At 39.0% G+C, this 20,189-nt stretch overlaps 1 protein-coding gene across 1 annotated transcript in view; it reads left to right on the forward strand.

The window, feature by feature from the left end:
- The window catches only part of ralgps1 (Ral GEF with PH domain and SH3 binding motif 1), a 167,400-nt gene extending 148,666 nt beyond the window's left edge, over window positions 1-18,734 (forward strand). Inside the window, exons 13-21 of the mRNA XM_079827087.1 lie at window positions 2,686-2,812; window positions 3,323-3,477; window positions 3,830-3,878; window positions 4,703-4,783; window positions 4,955-5,060; window positions 5,542-5,634; window positions 8,680-8,785; window positions 16,459-16,550; window positions 16,638-18,734. Coding sequence (XP_079683213.1) covers window positions 2,686-2,812; window positions 3,323-3,477; window positions 3,830-3,878; window positions 4,703-4,783; window positions 4,955-5,060; window positions 5,542-5,634; window positions 8,680-8,785; window positions 16,459-16,550; window positions 16,638-16,667 — 839 coding nt within the window. The 3' untranslated portion in view covers window positions 16,668-18,734. The remainder of the gene's footprint in view (window positions 1-2,685; window positions 2,813-3,322; window positions 3,478-3,829; window positions 3,879-4,702; window positions 4,784-4,954; window positions 5,061-5,541; window positions 5,635-8,679; window positions 8,786-16,458; window positions 16,551-16,637) is intronic.
- The last annotated feature ends 1,455 nt before the right edge of the window (window positions 18,735-20,189 follow it).

Consider the following 20,189-nt stretch of genomic DNA (forward strand, 5'->3'; position numbering starts at 1 on the left):
ACATTCATTGCAGTCATGGCCGAATGGTTAAAGTCAGACTGGGAATCCGGTGGGAAATGACTGAGTTGCCCTTGTGCAAGACACCTAACCCCCAATCAATCCCCATGCGCCACAGCAAAAATGGCTGCCCAGTGCTCCGGGTCTGTGTGTCCACTGTTTGCAGTGTGTGTGTTCACTACTCATAATGTGTGTGCACTAACATGGATGGGTTAAATGCAAAGGACAACTTCCGATTGTGGGTTACCATACTTGGCCTTTTCATGTCACTTTCACTTTCATTGTGCAAGTACAGAGTAAAAAAGACTGTTTGGTCGTTGTACATCAAGACAAGGAACTGAAGTTAGTGAAGAGTTTGAATGAGATCATGGTGTATGTCAGTTCCTCTCAAGAGAGGCTGAGCAATTAGGATGTTTCCTATTTCTGACTATCAGAGATTTGAGTGGGAAATCGAATTACATTGAGCATTTTATGGTTGTAACAGCTGTGACAGAACTGGCCAAACTCATGGAGACATCTAGGTAGAGATTGGATATGGAAAAAATATCTTTTTTTTTTTGGTACTGCTGCATTTTTGTGTGTTTGACAACAATGTCATCATTGGTTTTTCGCACTAAGCATTGTGAAAGTCAAGGAACGTTTTTTAAATCAGAGAATCAGATCATATATTTTATTGTTCTACATCAGGGTTCCTCAAACTCGGTCCTGGAGGGCCACTGTCCTGTAGAGTTTAGCTCCAACCCTGATCCAACTCGTTTTCTAGTGATCTTGAAGACCTTGATTAATTTGCTCAGGGTTGGAGCTAAACCCATGCAGGGCAGTGGCCCTCCAGGACTGGATTTGAGAAACCCTGTTCTACATCTTTTTTACAGTGTATGGCTTGAAATTGTTTCTAAAACTAAGCATGCAATTTATGAGGCGACGTTCCCAAGCTGCATTTTTTACACAAATGTATTATTTGAAATTATTTTATTTCATTTTATATTATATATTAAAGTTTTATTTTATTATTCCAACACTATACATTGCGTATATTGAAACCACGTGAAATAGAATGCAATAGCATCAGATGGTTATTTATAATTACATGTATGCATTTTTGATTACATACTGTATCTCACATAATTTAATTGAGGCATAATGTACAGTCAGTTGGTCATTATCACAAAATAGCCCCTGACAGGGCAATCAGGACTTGCGTCGTGGCCCATCGTCGATTATTTCTTACTTAAAGCATCTTGAATGTGTTTATTTGTACATTTTTATCACTGAGCATTGCATTCTTGCTGTTAAATGTGTAAATATCCTTTGCTTCATTTCAGAGAATTCCTGCTGGCATTATCGTTCATTGCACCCCCTTGAGAAGTCTCTGTTGGCCACTAAACCAAATGTTTTCCTGGCCTAGATATCTAGTGGACTGCCATCACTTAGCTAGTCGTTTCCGATTCTTAGTTGGGATTGGGAAGAAAGCCTGTTTTCATTTACATAAGGGCTCTTCTTACCCATTATGAGACCTATTAACGTACTATAAAAGACAGTAGGGAATGACATGATTAACATAATACTCCTAATAATCAAAAGCCATTTACAGCATTGCCACACACCCCCCTCTGGTTTGATTTTACTGTGGAAAAAGGCCTATAAACATGAATGCAGGGAACATTTCCACTGGCTGTCCACTTATTTTTGCTACTTTAGAGTGGCATTCTTGTTTACCAGGCTGGTAAAGCTGTGGCTGGTTTTAGAAACTGAGCCGTCCTCTTTGACATGATGCCTAACTTGCTGCAGTGGAACTGTGTGACTGTTTTCAAATGTTTTAGTCCTGTTAGCTTTTCTGAGAGCCAGAGCATTTCTAATTATCCACATGCGGCTTTAATAGGTGCCTAGTAAGCATTTTATGGTTGTTTGTTTTGAACAGGACAGGAAATGGCTTTACACATGCAGCTTCAATCTAGTGATCTATGCTTCAATTTAGCTTTAATGTAACTGTTTTAACAAGCAGTGAGATCGTCAAGACCTTGATATGGAGGCAGTACACTCTAAAAAAAAAAAGGTTCTATATTGCACCAAAAATGGTTCTTGGCTCGTAATCAAAGGGGAACCTTTTTTAGTGCTATATAGCACCAATTTTGGTGCTTCAGTGGTTCTTCAGCGGTTCTTCAGAGGTTCTTCAGCGGTTCTTCAGAGGTTCTTCACCGGTTCTTTGACTAAGGTGCTATATAGCACCTCTGAAGAACCGCTGAAGAACCACTGAAGCACCAAAATTGGTGCTATATAGCACTAAAAAAGGTTCCCCTATGATTACGAGCCTTTTTTTTTAGAGTGATGTGAGTTTGTGTACTGCATTTATTTGGAGGTGTGTGTGTTCGTTTGTGTGTGTGTTCAGGTATTCCCTACGTTATAGGGACAAAATGTCCCAACGAGGATGGCAATACCAGAAATCTTTAATTTTGTGGATACATTTTTGGGGCCAATGAGAAAAACAGCTCATAAATCACACTAAATTATGTTTTGTTGTTGTTTTGTTGTTGTTGTTTTTTTTGAAAATGTAAAAATGCAGAACGTTTTCTGTGATGGACAGGTTTAGGGTTAGGAGATAGAATGTACAGTTTGTACAGTATAAAACTATGCGTCTACGAAACGCATAAAAAATTTAAACTCAACATGTGTGTGCGTGTGTGTGTACAGGACCCTCAGAAGTGTCCGTGTCAGTGAGGTATAACCGACGACCGACCTGTCCTGATACATCAGTGGTTGCCCACCTCCCAACACCACCCCCTGCCCGACACAGAAAGAGCCACAGTCTGGGGAATAAGTAAGTATCACAGTATAAGGAATTAAAAAAAAAGAATATAAATTTACTCCAAAATGGAGATAAAAAGAAGTTGCGTTTAACCTTTTAAAAATGTAAAAATTATTATTAATTCCCTTATTACGGGAATAATATACTGAATATACGTGTGAAATGAATGTAATGTTTTAAACACTTAATTGCATGTTAATTGTACACTTAAGTACATCTTTATATGTAATTTCATAATTCTATTTTCTTTGAAATATATTTAAAGTTTACTAATGAATGTACGTTGAAAAGCATTTATGGTAAACTAAAATATGATTAGATGTCATTTTTATTTAAACTTGTCAAGTATTAATATTACGTTGCATTTTAGTTTTTTTTTATATATATATATTTTTTACTTTAAATGTAATATCAAATGACACATTACAGTTAGTTGTACTTCTGCACAGCTTTTTTACAAGGGAACACATTTCTTAATCTGACTGCCTCTCTCTCTGTTTCACTTCACTCGTCTCGTCACAGTATGATGTGCCAGTTTGGTGTAGTGGAAAGTAAAAGTGCGACATTCCCTGCAAAAGAAAAGGCTCGACACCTACTGGATGACAGCTTCTTGGAGTCTCACAGTCCTGTCAGAAACCACACACATGATTCAGTATTTACCAACGGCATCTCACTGGGTACTGCAGTTTATTCCTATTGTACACAATCTCAGTCTTTGTCCCACTAACACAGGATAAGTGCAAGGATTTCTGTGTCCTAATTTAAGAGTGTTCCACCATTTCCACCATAAAATATTACTGCTGTTGGAATTGTGTTTGTCTTTGATTTTTCACCACTAGATGGGAGTAGTGTTCAAGATTTTGTGCAGTGGGTTATTGCCTTTTGCAAACTCAACATTCATTTATTTCTAAATAGATCTGTCGTCTTCATGGTGGATTTTTTTCTGGTACCACCTTTTTATTAATTTATCTTAAGAAAAAAAAAGTGTATGAGTTTGTTTGTTTTCATCTTTTCTCTGTCCCTCTGCAGGCAGTAGAGAGAGCTCTTTTAGTGATGAATTATCAAGTACTGTTGAGAGGTAAGGCAATTATACATCATTATTATTAAAATAGAATATAGACTGCATTTAGTGTTTTTCTGTTTTGTTGCTTTTTGGTTTCTGTGTGTTTGTGTGTGTACCTACTTAACTATATTTTTGGGAACAAACTTGTACCCAGAAGTGAGCAAAACCTGACAAAATCTCCAAAAAACTCCCTTTGGGGACGTCCTCATTTGTAAAAGTGTGTGTGTGTGTGTGTGCATGCGTGTGTGTGTGTGTTTGTGTGTGAATGAATGAATGAATGAATGAATGAATGAATGAATGAATGAATGAATGAATGAGGCATTTATACTTGTTCATGATTTTCTATCCCGGTGGGAGCTTTAACCTAAATGCACACTGACTCATGGGGACTCATGTCACCGTGGGGACCTAAATTGACGTCCCCATGAGGAAACAAGCTTATAAATCATACAGAATGAGTTTTATTTTAATAAAAGAAAGTTTTCTGTGATGGGTTTAGGGGTAGGATTAGTGTAAGGGTATAGAATGTACAGTATAAAAAACATTACGTCTATTGAGAGTCCCCACAAAGATAGCGAACCAGACGTGTGTGCGTGTGCGTGTGCGTGTGCGTGTGCGTGTGTGTGTGTGTGTGCGTGTGTGTGTGCGTGTGTGTGTGTGTGTGTGTGTGTGTGTGTGTGTGCGTGTGTGTGTGTGTGTGTGTGTGTGTTTTGTCCTTTTTCTTTCTTTCGGTTTTACATGGCAATGTTCAGAATGTCAGATGTCAACATGTTTGTGATTTTTATCTGTGACAATTTGTAATACAAATGAAAAACACATCCCTCCTCCTGCACTTTCAGAGGCCGTATGTACGCAACACTTGGTCCAAACTGGCGAGTCCCAATCTGTAACTCTCCTAGAAGCAGAACTTATATTTATAGGTAGGAAACCTAATAGCTGGTAATTGTGTGTCAATAAAGCACATAGCTCAAATGCATGCAAAGTCTTTTTTTCAATGAAGTATTCAAATACTTCAGTTGTTCTGCTGCGGTATGTGTTAATCTTTGTTTGAGTGTAACATGATAAATATGATCATTTTACTTCCTCATCAGCACCCCAGGGTCTGTATCCAGCTATGAATGCAGTTCTCTGAGCAGCATAACCATTGAAGGGCCCCTGCGGAGAAAGACACTAATGAAGGAGGGGAAAAAACCAACTGTAAGTGTGCAGTCAGATTTATCTGTAACATTTCAAATGTTAAACATGATGTGTCATGACCAGGTATTTTTTATCCCATATCCCAATTATGACCAGTAAGTTAACTTGGTTGAATCTATTAGATTAGATTATGATTTTGATGAATTTGTACATTACTCATTTGTATAAAGGTGAGTTTATTGTCAGTTTAAATGTCATGTAGATGTGTTTTTGGTTTGAGGCTTTTACTGAGCTGGCATGCTTCTTTTGTTTTGTGTGTGCAAGGTGTTGCCCAAATGCCTTTTATTATTGCACATGGAATGTTTTGCCAAACCTAAATGCCTAAATCCTGAGAACAGTACTTTAAAACCTTGACTGAGAGGTTATTAGAAATAAAGATGGATGTATGGTCAATAAAATAGTCATGTCTGTTAGAGTTATTAGAGAAGAGTACTTAATCTGTTTCTCTAGTTGATTTGCACTCTTTTTTTCTTAACGCCAGCTCTCATCCTGGAAGCGCTACTGGATTGTTCTATCCGGCTCCATTCTCATCTATTTTGGTTCTAAAGCTCTAAGAGCAAATGAGCGAAGACATGTAAGTGATTAATTATTCCCTCAATTCAGATACCCCTTTTCCACCAAGGCAGTGCTGGTTTGGAGCCAGAGCCTAGTTTCAAATCTGTTCTTTGTCTTTCCACACCCAAAGCACCAGCTCTGAACCAGGAAAAGTGGTTCATAAGTAGCAGCAAAACATTGCTGGTCTAGAAGTAAGAACCGCTTGTGTCAGGGGCTGGGGGCGGGGTTACCGTGACCAACAAGACAAACACAAACTTGAGATCCGCTATTTTTGAAATAGCAGCTAATGGAGCAAATAACGTCTCGATTGTAATCTCTGTCTATACAAATCACGGTGAGCTGCACGAATGCGTTGGATTCGCTGTGTTTTGATGGTGATGTAGGATCGTAAAGCCATGTGCATCAATAGTAATGCAACGTTCGCCATTGTTGATGGAAGGCTTGTTCGAGATGCATCGGCGCTGTGCAGACCGATCGCCGTTTGACATCAAAGTACAGCGAGAGCATACGACTCCTTATGCTTTTGAATCGCTCTTGCTGTATTTTGATATCATATGCTGATCGCTCTGCGCAGCGCAGATGCATCTCGAACAAGCCTGGTGTGTTTCAGTGTTTGTGTTTCCCGGTGCCTCGCTAGCGTTGCTGAGAAAGATGAGATGGATACAGTGACGTAAGACCTGGCTCTGTGGTGGCTCTCTAGCATGTGGAAAGGCAAATCGGTTCTTAGAAGGCTCGTCAGTCGAACCAACTCTGAACTGGCACTAGCACTGGCTCTGAACTAGCACCTGGTTCACTCTGGTGGAAAAGGGGTAAGAGAGAAAACAAAGAGCTTTATTTATGAGGAAGCCATTATTCAGACTTTACATTGTCAAATAATTAACATGTAGCCTATTTTTATGCTAACTTAAATAGAGTGGTGCAGGTATGACATCAGAAGAGACTCATTTACTACTGGTTCCTTCAACATTTTCCTTTGGGGTTTTATAAGGGTTTTTTCAATTGCGTAAAATAAAGCCTGTGGTAAACATAACTTGACAATACTATTGTGTTACAGCGTAAATGACACACACCCATATTGAAAATGCTCATTTTTGTTATGTTTGTTATGTTCTTTTAACTAGATAAGACAGTTTGTTATGTTTACCATAGGCTTTATTTTACACATAAATCAACCCCCCCCCCCCATCATAAAATGTGGTGTGTGTATATATATATATATATATATATATATATATATATATATATATATATATATATATATATATATATATACAGTATGTATATATATATATATATATATATATATATATATATATAATATAATATAATATAATATAATATAATATAATATAATATAATATAATATAATATAATATAATATATATATATATATATATATATATATATATATATATATATATATATAATATATATATGTGTGTGTATATATATATAATGTATATTATATATTAGGGCTGTCAAAATAACTTTAATTAATTTCGATTAATTAATCTGAGAAAAAATAACGCAGATTAATCCATTCTGTATTGGACTTTGACCCTGAGCTATAAAGTGAAGGAGGGAGACGAGAACGCGCTGCCTGGATCATTTATTGGAACATTTGCATATAAAAACAGCCTGATGGAAGTGTTGATAAAAATATAGTCTAAAAAAAGTCGTCTGCAATGTCCACCCCTATCCTACCCAAGAGCGTGTCATATACACACCATAAAGTGCATATCATATGCACGCGAAAAACTGCGTAGCGTATACATTCCACGACATTGCACACTCGTACTATTGATACGCATTCTCATGTGATCGTGTTGGTCTGCAGCAAGCAATTTGCATATCACCGGAGTTCGTCAACTCTAAAGTACCACATCAATGCAAAGCATCCAGGAGTTAACGTTAATCTGGAGGTACGACCTAGCACATCCCATGATACCAATTCTATCAGTCAACGTCATCTTTAAAACACATTGGAGTAAACACTGAAAAGCAAATTTAGCAAATCTGCATGTGACTGACTGAGAAATTCCCTTGCTAAATGGATCACAGTGTCCTGCAGACCAGTTACCTTGTATGTACAGTGAAAAAAATCTTCCTGAAGCACTTCTGAATTTATTTCCTCAGCATATTAGGTCATATTGTTTATTGTTATGGCCAATATTTGAACAGCGAAAATGATAATAAAAGAGTTTTTGAACTTTAATGTCACTAATGCTGATTATTCATTGATTCATTTGAATTGAAATATTTAAAAAACTTCCACAGCAAAAAATATGTATGCGATTAATTTAGATTAATTAATCACAGAGTATGTAATTAATTAGATTAAAATGTTTAATTGTTTGACAGCCCTAATATATATATATATATATATATATATATATATATATATGTGTGTGGACAATGCACCTTTACCCTCTTCCATTGTAGAGAAGTGAAGCCGCCAATGTCCAAATATGGCACTTGCATCTTGGAGCCCAAGTCTGTGCAGTAGTGAGTGTGAAGTGGAGCCATGGTATCAAGGCCCCACCCACACTCCCACAGAATAGGTTTACTGCAGAACAACTCATGAAATAAGCAGTTATGAAATTGTAGAAATTAGAGTTGAAGCTCCAATCTCCTCCTGAAAATAGTTTGTTGCTGCCTCAGTGACTACTTTGCTCAGAGAAGCTGTCAATCTCAGCTGTCAATCTTGAAGTCACACTCCCGTTTGTATAGCATCCAATAGCTAACTAAAGCCAAACCTATTTAAAAAGCGAACACTTGATCAAAACTACCTGAAATGACAGAAACCATCTTTGGACAAAAATAATTTGAAGTGTAATTTGATATTTTTTTTATTCATCACGTCTTAAATGGAGAGGGCGGGGTTAATCAAAACGTTTTGGCTTCACTTTTCAGCACACTTGATAAAAACACATAGGAAAATCTATGTTATGGAAAATCTAGCACTCTTCCAGGTTCTGACGTCATACCTGCACCACTCTATAAAGTTTACATTTTAATAAACTTCTTAGCTTAATCTTGTTGTAATTGTGGCTTTTTATCTAAGTATAAATCCAGGCCATGTAAAAAGATCACGCTGACAGGTTGGATTGTTGTGCTGCCAGAAAACCCTGACCATCCAAATATTTTCCAGCTCACTGATCCTGAAAGAGGTATTGTCAATATTCTAGTCGTGAATGAACATTCAATACTTGTGACTCAAAATATAATTCTTCAGAAAGATAACATTTCACTAGGGCTGGGTATTGACACAAATTTCACAATTCGATTCGATTTTCGATTCGTTTCGATTAAATTCAATATTGATTATTTTGGATATGTATTAGGTATAATACACAGAAAATTTTCTCAAGGAAAACAAATTTCTGAACTAACGTTGTAAACTATGGGAGTCAGTTGATATACATTAGCCTACTAATATTGAAGGTAAAAATTAACAGATTTGTATACTAACACTTAAACTTAAAACGCTTTTTTAAAATAATAATAAAGTTGTAATATTAACTTTACAATTACATAATTATAATTCTACTCCAATTAGTTTTTTGAAATGTATACATTTAAATGCTTAAATGTTGTCATAAAAACGTGCCAGATTTATTCATACATGCATGCATTAAATATTGAAGAACATAATGAATATTCTATGTAATGTGGTGTGTATAATTATCAAAATGCTCCTCTCTAGAGTTATTTTTTCTAGCTGACTAACGAGTTTATGGACACTGGAAATGGTTTTTCTGAGGTAAATGTGACGTTACATGACATTGTTTACAAGCCGTTTTACTTACCTATATCTTTCTGCGGTTGAAATTAAACACTGATTGAGCTATTCTATGTGACATGATCTTTTAACACACTTTCAGAAGCTCATTCATGTTTATTTTGCGCTGTTACTGGTATTAAGGCGGAATAGAAGATCCGTTCATGTTCGCTCCGCGCTGTTGTTCTCTTGAGCTGAGCTGCGGCAGAGCGATCTCAAGCCACAGTGCCAAAACGGTATTTATGTTTTTGAATTTCGTAAAAAAATAGTCGTAAATTGAAATCTGAGAATTTGTTTCATATCTATAGTAATAAAGCACAAAGATTAATGTGATTTATTAGATGGGAGGTGCGCTACAATGTTTATTTCGTTCATTAACTGAAAACAGGATGACTAATCGATTCTTGGGATTTAAGAATCGATATTGTTTTGTAAAAGTGAGAATCGATTAAAATCAAGAAATCAATATTTTTTTACCCAGCCCTACATTTCACACTGTGAAACTTATTACATAAATCCACATTCCCTGAAAGAGGGAAAGGAGACGCCACCCGACGAATAGGAATCTTGCTAGAGAGGCAATCTTCTTCGAGTGTAACTAAACGAGCCAATGCACATTGGCATGCAATGATTGCACCAGCTGCTCTGCCTCGCAGTGCGAGTATATAATGAGAGGCAGGTCCGTTGTGACCGTTGTGGCAACAGGATGTGCCGTCTCCGTTCCCTCCTTCAGGGAACGAGGGTTACATACGTAACCGAGACGTTCTCTTTCAGTCGGTCACTTTCGACGGCATGTCAGATGACCCACGATTAGGAATCCCTACCAAAGCACCATGACTACTGTCTACTGACTATTGTGTGAGCCTCCTGATCTCTCTTACCTGATGAGACAGGGCTAACACAGAGAGTGCTGTTCCGCATGATCCACTCAGTGAGACTATTGGATAACACTGGGAAAGTGTACCCTTTCTATTGGAAAGGGAACACTGCGGAAGCCACATCCTACCCCGAAAGAGTTATGTGTGGTACATCTGGACTAACCCGTAGGGCCAAGATAGGAATGTTTTAGGGGGCACCAGCCTCACTAGAAAGGGGGCTCTCCCAACGGAAGGACACAGGCTTCCTTTTAGGAGCAACCGTGGAAGAACACATATGGGATCCCCTCTGGGACACACATATGCCTAATACCGGTTCTCATAGGTTCAGCGGGAATAGGCCTGGCGCCAGTCACTCCGCCATGTCCGGCACCGAGGGTGATGGAGGACTCAACAGGTTTTTAGCGCTGGAGAGTATAAGCACCACAGTTCAGGGTGCAGCAAGTCAACACTGAGTCGGGCCTCTCGGTGTTTGTACCCAGTTGAGGTGAGAACACAGGAGGATGCCAGCCAGTGCGGCCATCAGCAAAGTCTTCATAGACAAAATTGTTCGCTCTGCTGATGGCAAAGGCTCAAATGGAGCATTCTGAAGTGCTCTAAGCACCAGAACAAAGTCCCAAAAGGGAATGGAGGAAGGTCAAGGAGGATTTAAACGTCTTGCCCCCCTAAGGAACCTGACGACCAGGTCATGCTTCCCAACTGACTTACCTCCTATGTGGTCGTGATATGCAGATATTGCGGCAGCATACACTTTGTGGGTGTAGGGAGACAAACTTTGCTCCAACCCAATCTGCAGGTAGGAAAGAATAGACCAGATCGAAAATCTTCGGGGGTCTTCTCGGCAAGAAGAACACCACTCGATGAACAGGTTACACTTCAAGGCATAAGCATGTGTCGTAGACGGTGCTTGAGCCGAAGTGATGGTGTCACAGCCACCCCACTGTCAAGGGTAGGGAGAGAGGAGAGAACTTGTTATGCAGATTTTGGTACTTTTGGCACCAATATAGCTCCATACTCCCAAGTTTCCCATGCACATCCAGGAAAAACCCAGGAAAGTATGGCGGAATCTGAACTCTGAATCTGATTTAGCATAAGCACACACCATTACAGTGAGCTCAACATCATTATCATTTCCAGAGCACAACAGCCCTCTCACTGATGCAGCTATCGACATCTGATCCTCAGCTGGAGCCCCGAATGGTTCCCCCATGAGAAGGACCAGCAATCTTATCCAGAAGCTGCACAGCTTGCAATGCGCTAGAGGGGAAGGGGCCCTAGGAGTTTGGTTCCCCGAAGGCGAAGCCCTCCCATACTCCTCAGGTCACCCAAGCTATTTCACTGAAGTAGACCTCTCCTGGTGGCCACCAGGGAGGGCACTACAACAGGGAATAGGCAAGGGGACTAGTGCTCCTAGAGCGGCCCATGCTGCAGCTCGACGGCACACGACACGTTGAGGAGCCGGCGGTCCATCTGGGTTTTGCCCGGCAGATAAGCTCTCGCTTATCTCCTCGGTCTCCCAGAGTGTTGAGCAGACCTAAGGCTGTGCTTTTACACACAAGCGGTGGTTGGCCAACAGCAGAGGGGACTCTACTTTCCTGAGATAGAAGAGTCGACCGGCATGTCAACATGGTCATGTTCTCATGCGAAAACATGAACCACCCACGAACATGTCTTACACGCTTATGCCTAAGCATGCGAGACAGTGATCGCGGCCATCAATGAGGATAGGAAATGACCGCATCCAGAAACAAACTAGACAAATGACAAGAATGTCATCTTGAAAGACGCAAACTCACACTCGTGTAAAGCTCTTTTATGGAAATGCTCTCCTGTGTGCGGCAACACTGACAGGGAATGTGCAGCATGTAGTGTGCTCTCACTCTCGTTGAAGGCACAGCTTTTACCAGCTGTAACAGCTTTTCAGTGCTCTGAAAAAGCACACCTTCACCAGCTGTAAGAACAGCCTTTTAGCGCTCACTGAAGGCGAACACACAAAGACAACGAGACGACTGAATCACCGCTGTAACACGGTCACACCAACACCAATGAAAAGAAAGCTTCTTCCCAGAAGAACTAGCTTTTAGAAACACTGCTTGCAGATTAGAGAGGAGAACAAACAAACCACTCCACTCCGAAGCGAAAAGCTAAAGTGCAACGCACCTGCCTCTCATTATATACCCGCTCTGCGAGGCAGAGCAGCTGGTGCAATCATTGCATGCCGATGTGCATTGGCTTGTTTAGTTACACTTGAAGTAGATTGGCCTCTCTAGCGAGATTCCTATTTGTCGGTCATCCAACGTGGTGTTGAGAGTAACCGACTGAAACAGAACTAAATATCTATAGTTCTTTTTTATTCATTTGCTTCATACTAAATACAAATGTTAGTCGAAATGTGCTTTTGTTCTTTATCCTTTTAAAATAATTCATTGTTGTAAAGAAGAACCTTTCTGAAGAATGTTCTGTCAGTAGAACTGGACTTTCATTGTTTGAAGGTGTTCCACAATCAGAAAAGCTTTCTGTTTTTTGGGGATTTATTAAACTGTCCTGTGCTGAAATGTCATGCCACTCCATCACTCCAAAACTTTTGGAGTACTTGAACTTGTTTATATTGCATTGTAAGCACCAGACAGTTGACATACCTCCTTAAATCCTTCATTGTTGGTGAGTTCAGAAATGAAAAAACTGAAATAAATTATTTTATATCAGCTGTTATTTGTCACTGAACTCTTTGCTGTTTAAGCGAAGAGTAAAATGTCCTTTAATGTTCTGATGAAGTTCATACCAAGCAACATTGGACATAATGACCCAATTATAGACCTATTATTGATTTACCATCATGTTTAAAGGGGTCCTATTATGCCCTGTTATAGATTTTGTTTTTGATGTGTACTAAAATATGTTTTCATGCTTGATTGTTCAAGACATGCATTATTTTTCACATTTTTTACATTATTATAGTTATTCTCTAGTGTAATAGATATTAATGATGGCGTCAGTTTCAAACTAATTCAAGCCCGATTCAGACCCTGACAAAGTTAACGAACAAGAGGATTGTGCAAAACAGATTTCAATAATCCTGACAGTAATCGATCACAAAACCATGGCTAATTTTCCTAAGGAGCGGTGAACCATCTTACAAAAGTGAGAGTTTACAATAGCAACAGAAACAAGCTGTTCTCCATAAAATGTGCAGCACACAGATAAACGTTTGGGTTAATCAAGCGGAAACCTCCTTGTCTGGCTATCACAAGACCAAGCTCAATTTAAGATTGAACATTGCCCGATCATCAAATTATTCTGTCCACCCTCTCATCACCGGGCATCACAGGGACTCCGCTCCATTGGTTTGAATCTTATCTCACAGGTAGGTCCTTCAAGGTTGCCTGGAGAGGAGAGGAATCACAAGCGCATCATCTGACCACGGGGGTTCCTCAGGGCTCAGTGCTTGGACCTCTCCTTTTCTCCATTTACACTACTTCATTAGGTCCCATCATATGGCTTCTCATATCACTGCTATGCTGATGACACTCAGCTCTACCTTTCATTCCAACCAGACGACCCCACAGTAGCTGCACGAATCTCCAGCTGTCTGGCTGACATCTCCGCATGGATGAGTAAAAATCACCTACAGCTCAACCTGGCAAAGACTGAGTTCCTCATCTTCCCCGCCAGTCCCACTATGCAACATGACTTCACCATCCAGTTAGGTACATCCCTGATATCCCCTTCAAAGTCAGTCAGAAATCTTGGAGTTACATTTGATGACCAGTTGTCCTTCAGAGAACACATTGCTAAGACAGCTCGCTCGTGCAGGTTTGCGCTCTACAACATCAGGAAGATCAGACTGTTCCTAACAGAACACGCAACACAGCTTCTTGTCCAGGCCCCGGTTATTTCTAGACTTGACTACTGCAATGCGCTTCTGGCTGGACTCCCCTCTTGTGCGATCCAAACACTTTGAATGATCCAGAATGCAGCGGCACGTCTGGTCTTCAACGAGCCCAAAAGGACCCACGTCACACAACTCTTCATCTCTCTGCACTGGCTACCACTCGCTGCTCGCATCAAGTTTAAGGTGCTGACGCTTGCCTAAAGAGCCACCACGCGCTGCATACTTTGACTCGATTCTATGACTCCACACCCCCACCAGAAGCCTTCGTTCAGCCAAGGAGCGAAGGCTTGTAGTACCATCACAGAGAGGCAAAAAATCCCTTTCCAGGACATTTTCATTCAACGTTCCCAGCTGGTGGAACGATCTTCCCACCACCATCCGAAACTCTGATTCATTGACAACATTCAAAAGTCAACTAAAAACTCATCTCTTCCATGAGCACTTAACCTTTCTCCTCCTCTTTCCCTCCCTATTCTAGCCTGTGCTACACTGAGAAATGTACACAGACTAAGTGTTTCAGGCTCTTGTTGCGCTCACTCGACTCTTCACGACCAACCGCTTATTGTACCCCCAAGTTGTAAGTCGCTTTGGATAAAAGCGTCTGCTAAATGCATAAATGTAATGTAAATGTAACATTGGTCTGGGGAGTCTGCTATGTATTTTGTACTGCACAAGAGGCATGATAAACGAGGATAAATTAAATGACTCTGTACGCCATTGGATAGTCCTTCAACCAATCAGACCACAAGAGGCGTGATATCGCTTGTCTATCCATCATCGTGTTAAACCTGCCAATAGCGCGCCAGGTGGATAAGCCAGTCTTTGATTGGTTCCCGCAAAAGTGCAACAGAAGCAGTAGAAAATAATGTACAGGTTTCCAGACTGAGTTGCAAGGCGAAATCAAATCGCCGGCAGATCAGGCTGGGTTTACCCAGTCTAGCAACCTCCCCCAGTTTCTCTTGAATTCAATACGGAAGTTACTTCAACTGCAATTCATCAACTGGCCACTAGAGACAGACTCTAAAAGGGAGCAGAATGTCATTGAGCCCCATGTTAAAATGCCCAACTTTACAGACAACAAACATGTTTACAGCCTGGTGCAAATTGTGGTTTTGGTTTATACAGCTAATTTTGCCCTTCATGACAACTGTGAGGGGGGTGAATTTTTTTATAACTCATTCGTTTATATTATATTAAGCCTTGAAGTTCTGCATAATTAAGATTGTGGCCACTTTGAGTGACCGGTGGATTGCCGCTGCTGTCACTACTAGCCATTTGTCTGCTGTCTGTTAGTCATCATGTCACTTCGGCTCCAGCCACGTCCCGCCTCTTTGCCCATTTTCTGTTATCCCCGAGCGACGCGCGGTGTCACCCTGCCAAGATGGCAACAGCCGACTTTAGGGTTCAAAAATGCTCTTCAGAAACCTAAGGGTGACGTCATGGACACTATGTCCTTAATTTTTTTTTTACAGTCTATGGTTATAATGTTCAGGAACAGTGTTTAAAATAACTAGTTTGTCAGCCTTAGGAAGGTCAAACAAATGAGTCTTTGAAAAGGAATGGACAAAACAGCGTCTCTTTTACATAGCGACGACACTGTCTTCTATAATCCAGCTCAACCAGGCCTCGCACCTTTTTAAGTGTATTCTGTGGGCAGAGATTATTTAAAATGGAGTAAAATGACTTCATAAGATCTGGAAAAATCGCATTGTAGTCCAAATAAGCCATTCGTTGTAGTTCTTTGAAAGTGGATTCTGTTAAATAAAATATCTCCCTTTGGAGTGGACTTTGAGCTTTGTAACCATATAGATCTTTTTTTTGGTCAAACAGCAACATTACATACTAACTAAAGTTGAAAATGTGGAAAAGCATAATAGGACCCCTTTAAAAGTTTAGCAGCAAACGTAGCTGTTTCCAGTTCCAGACCTTAGATCTTGCTGAACTTCCAGGAGTTTTGCATTTTATGGCTCATGTTGTCTGTTTTTGGTCCCTACTTTCTCTTGTTTGTATTAGCCCAAATGTGAATTGTGAATGCAGACACTTTGTTGAATACTATAGTATGTTCAGCTAGTTGCAACACCACCATACTTTATTTGACTATAGTTTTATTTACATTCACACCTTTGGGAAGGAAACTTTAATTGATAAAGGGATTAATTATCTTCCACAAAAGAAATGAGTCATTGCTACATAAATTGTATTCAATAAATAATTTTTTGCCTCTATAAATGGAAGATTTGCAATGTCATTTGAATAAACTCATGCAAGTTTATTTGTTTTAATCTGTGGGTTTAGGTAATGTTTACAAGTTCCAGACTGGATCACGTTTCTCTGCGATTATCTGGCATAGACATCTAGCCGAGGCTTGCAGGAGTACAAGACCGCAGGTAAGAGTGTATCATAAATAAAATAAAAAAGTGTAATCAACAAACAAATAAAAGAATATCACAGGAATATCGCATTGTTTTCCGCAGATACCAGCAAACCTCATGTCCTTCGAATAGCTGCTTTTTGGAAAGTGGAAAACAAATGAGGGGAACAAACCTGTTGGGAAAAGACATAGCATAGAAGAGTTTGTGCGAAGTGGATGACATGTTAAAACTGAAGGACCGAACATTGTTGGAAATGTGGCAGCTGTATCTGTTTAAAAAGTCCACAATTCATTCAAACATTGTAGACACAGCTGTATTGAGAGGATGGTCTTGTGTCTTGTGTCTTGTAACGCTTTACAATGAGGTTAGGTAAAACTTTATTTTACAGTGTCCTTGTTACGCATTACATGTAATAACTATAGTAATAACTATAAATTATGCATAATCATATGCAACTAATCCTAAATGAAACCCTAATCCTAACCCTATAGTAAGTACATGTAATTAATTAATATTACTCAGTATTTAAATGTATAATTACACTGGAACAATGACACCTTAAAATAAAGTGTAACCTTATGTTCAATTTGTTAACACCAGTTAATGCATTAGGTTTCATGAACTAACAATAAACAATCATTTTGATGGCTTTTATACATCTAAGTTATTGTTTGTTTATAAATATACTACTATTCATTGTTAATTCATGTTGTTTGTTCATAATGCTAATTTCAATTAATACAAAAATATATTACTGATGTTAACAAATTTAAACCTTAGTTAGTTTTACCTGACAAACCTAAGGTACGTGTGAAATATGTTGTAAATGACATGTATAAAATAACTTTGTCTAATAGATGTCTTCATGTGATTAAGTGCCAAAATTATGACCTTTGTATTGTTAAATATCCTAGAATTATGTTCTATTCATGTTAGATGTTAGAGCAAAAGTGAAAGCAGTCTATCTTTGGACAATGAGCATAGGCACATGACTTCATAAAACATTTATTTAAAAAAAGATGCACTGTAGAGACATCACAGATGTCTTATTCTCGTGGGTAAAATATAGATTTGTTTAAAGTGCCCCTATTATGCTATTTTAAAGGCAACATCTTTTAATATGCTATTATCCTAATTTCGTTTTGAATGTGTTTCATACAGTCGGTCTACATGCATCAACGGTAAAAAAAAACACTTTAACTTTATCATAGTATACATTGCACATCACCTTATTTCTCAGAGTCTGAAAATTGTTTATTTAAAGATTTAGTTTCTCTAAACGCATTGTCTGTCATATTCCGTCAAGCATATAGGCTAGATTTTGCATTTACTTATTTGTGAAGAGACTGTGGGTCACTTTTCAAGTTTCATGTTTGGCCAATAAATCGCAATAAGCTTTGTGCTTTGTTACTTTTGATATGAAACAGTCTCACCTTTCAAACTCTGTCCATTTTATCCCAAAATTCAATCAATAAAAATACCACCCTTTATTATGGCGCTAGAAATCGTTGTTGCACCTCAGTTCAAGCGAAATGGACCGTGAGTGAGCGCAATCATCTCTTCCTCTTTACTGTTACAGAACAAAATAAAGATACAGTCCAACTTACCGAAATCCGTATTCTGTCTCAGAAAGACGTCAATAAAAAACTCTGAAAATCCATAGTAACCTAATAGTCAGCAAAAGCGCACTCACCATCAAGTGGACAGGGGTGAGAATTACAGTTACAAGTTACATTACCCTCAGTGTAATCTGTCAAAATGACGAACGGCTGTCAATGACGGAAAATTCAGTTCAGTTAACGCGACCTCTGCTATTATCATATATGAATTTCAGCTTCATAGGCTTACTCAGCGCTTGATACACAATGATATGAATGATAGTGTCGGGTGTTCCGTATCAATTCCAGTGCGATTCCATCCTCAAAGTGGATTTGAAGCGCTGAAAATTGCGTCTCCTTGATATGTCAAGGCCTAAGCTAGACCTCGGTAGATGTTGTTCGCGGGCAGCCAATGAAGACCATAGGCTGGCATTATACACATTTGTTATGTAGGTACCAAGCGGCAACCTCCCACGGTCTCTCTTGAAACCAACACGGAAGTGACTTAAACTGCAATTCATCGACTGGCCGCTAGGGACAGGCTGCAAAAGGGAGTCAAATCTGTATCTCCCCCATGTTAAAATGTCCAACTTTACCACAGAAAAAAAATTATGTTTACAGCCTGGTACAAAAAGTGGTTTTGGTCTATATGGCTAATTTCGCCTTTCATGACAACTGTGAGGGGGGAATTTTTTTATAACTCATCCGTTTAAATTATATTAAACCTTAAAGTTCTGCATAATTAAAGGGAGTGGCCACTTGAGTGACAGGTGGATTGCCGCTATGGTCGAGTTGGAATTGCTGATGACTCATTTCAGCTGTCCAAAATCGATTATTTTAGGAGACAATGGGTCCGTCTCAATCAGCTCCCTAGTTCAGTAGTCAGGGAAATGATCAGGGAGTCGGACGTTTTAAGAGCCGTCTCAATCGCAAAATCCTTCAAGTGCACTGAAACGTTTGCTCCCTAAAAAGTCCCACAATGCACCGCAAAACCCAGGTGCATCGATGCTCACTATGTTCCCTTGTGCGAAAGTGCGAAACTTACCAACTCACTACACATAACGACCGATAGCGACATAAGGACTGATATATGTTTTTAAAAATATAAATCATTATTTTATTATATTTCAGCATAAACATACATCGTTAGACAGGTAATGAACACAATCTAGCTAACATTTATCATTTATTTACAGCTGAAATGTTGACATATATAACAAGCAAAGTATTTGTCATAGTGTACTTTAAAAAACATTACAAATATGTCAGAAAGATATCATCTCTGCTGTTGTTCATAAATACCAGTAATGATGTTGTATAATGAGGAAGTTCGCCGGAAATAGAGTCATCAGTGTCCCAATGTGTAGTGAGTCAGCGTCCTTTACTCAGGAGATAGGGAACTGATTGACGCACCCAATAGCTTTATTTGTCATGCAATTTGATCTTTAAAACTTTGCAGACCTTTTACATTCACAAACAGCTATATCACACACTGCATGAAAGGTCATTTTTGAAAAAGCATAATAGCGGCACTTATTTGATGAAAATGATGCTCGTAACAATGAATTGACCTTCTTTGTTACATAAAGGGAATTGTAACACAATAATGTAATTTAAATGGCAAATGTAGATCATTATATGTAATATCACACGGGTTTCAGTAAATAAGTGCCAATGTTAACTTGTAGTTCAACTCAAGGTTCTGTAGCGGATTTTCCAGACAAAAAATTATGTCTTGACATCGTAAAGTGGGCAGGACCCAGAAGCTATATAGGTATGGATGCTGTTTAGGTTTTATAGACATAATGTTGTAAAATAAAGTCCCGGGAGACTGAAGGGAAGCAGCTATGTTTTGGTCGGAGCAGATGATGGGTTGAGTGGTGGATATTGTATTCTTTGGGGAAACCACAATGATGTTTTTAGTGGTTGTTCAGTATTCACATTATCTAATACTTCAGTGTATTATTATTTTTGGTTATTTCTTTAAATGGAATACATCAAAAGCCTTGTATAAATTGTAAAGTACATTGCAAAGTGTAGTATTTTGCACAGTCAC

This window comes from Gobio gobio (assembly GCF_949357685.1).
Source record: "Gobio gobio genome assembly, chromosome: 10".
NCBI lineage: Eukaryota > Metazoa > Chordata > Actinopteri > Cypriniformes > Gobionidae > Gobio > Gobio gobio.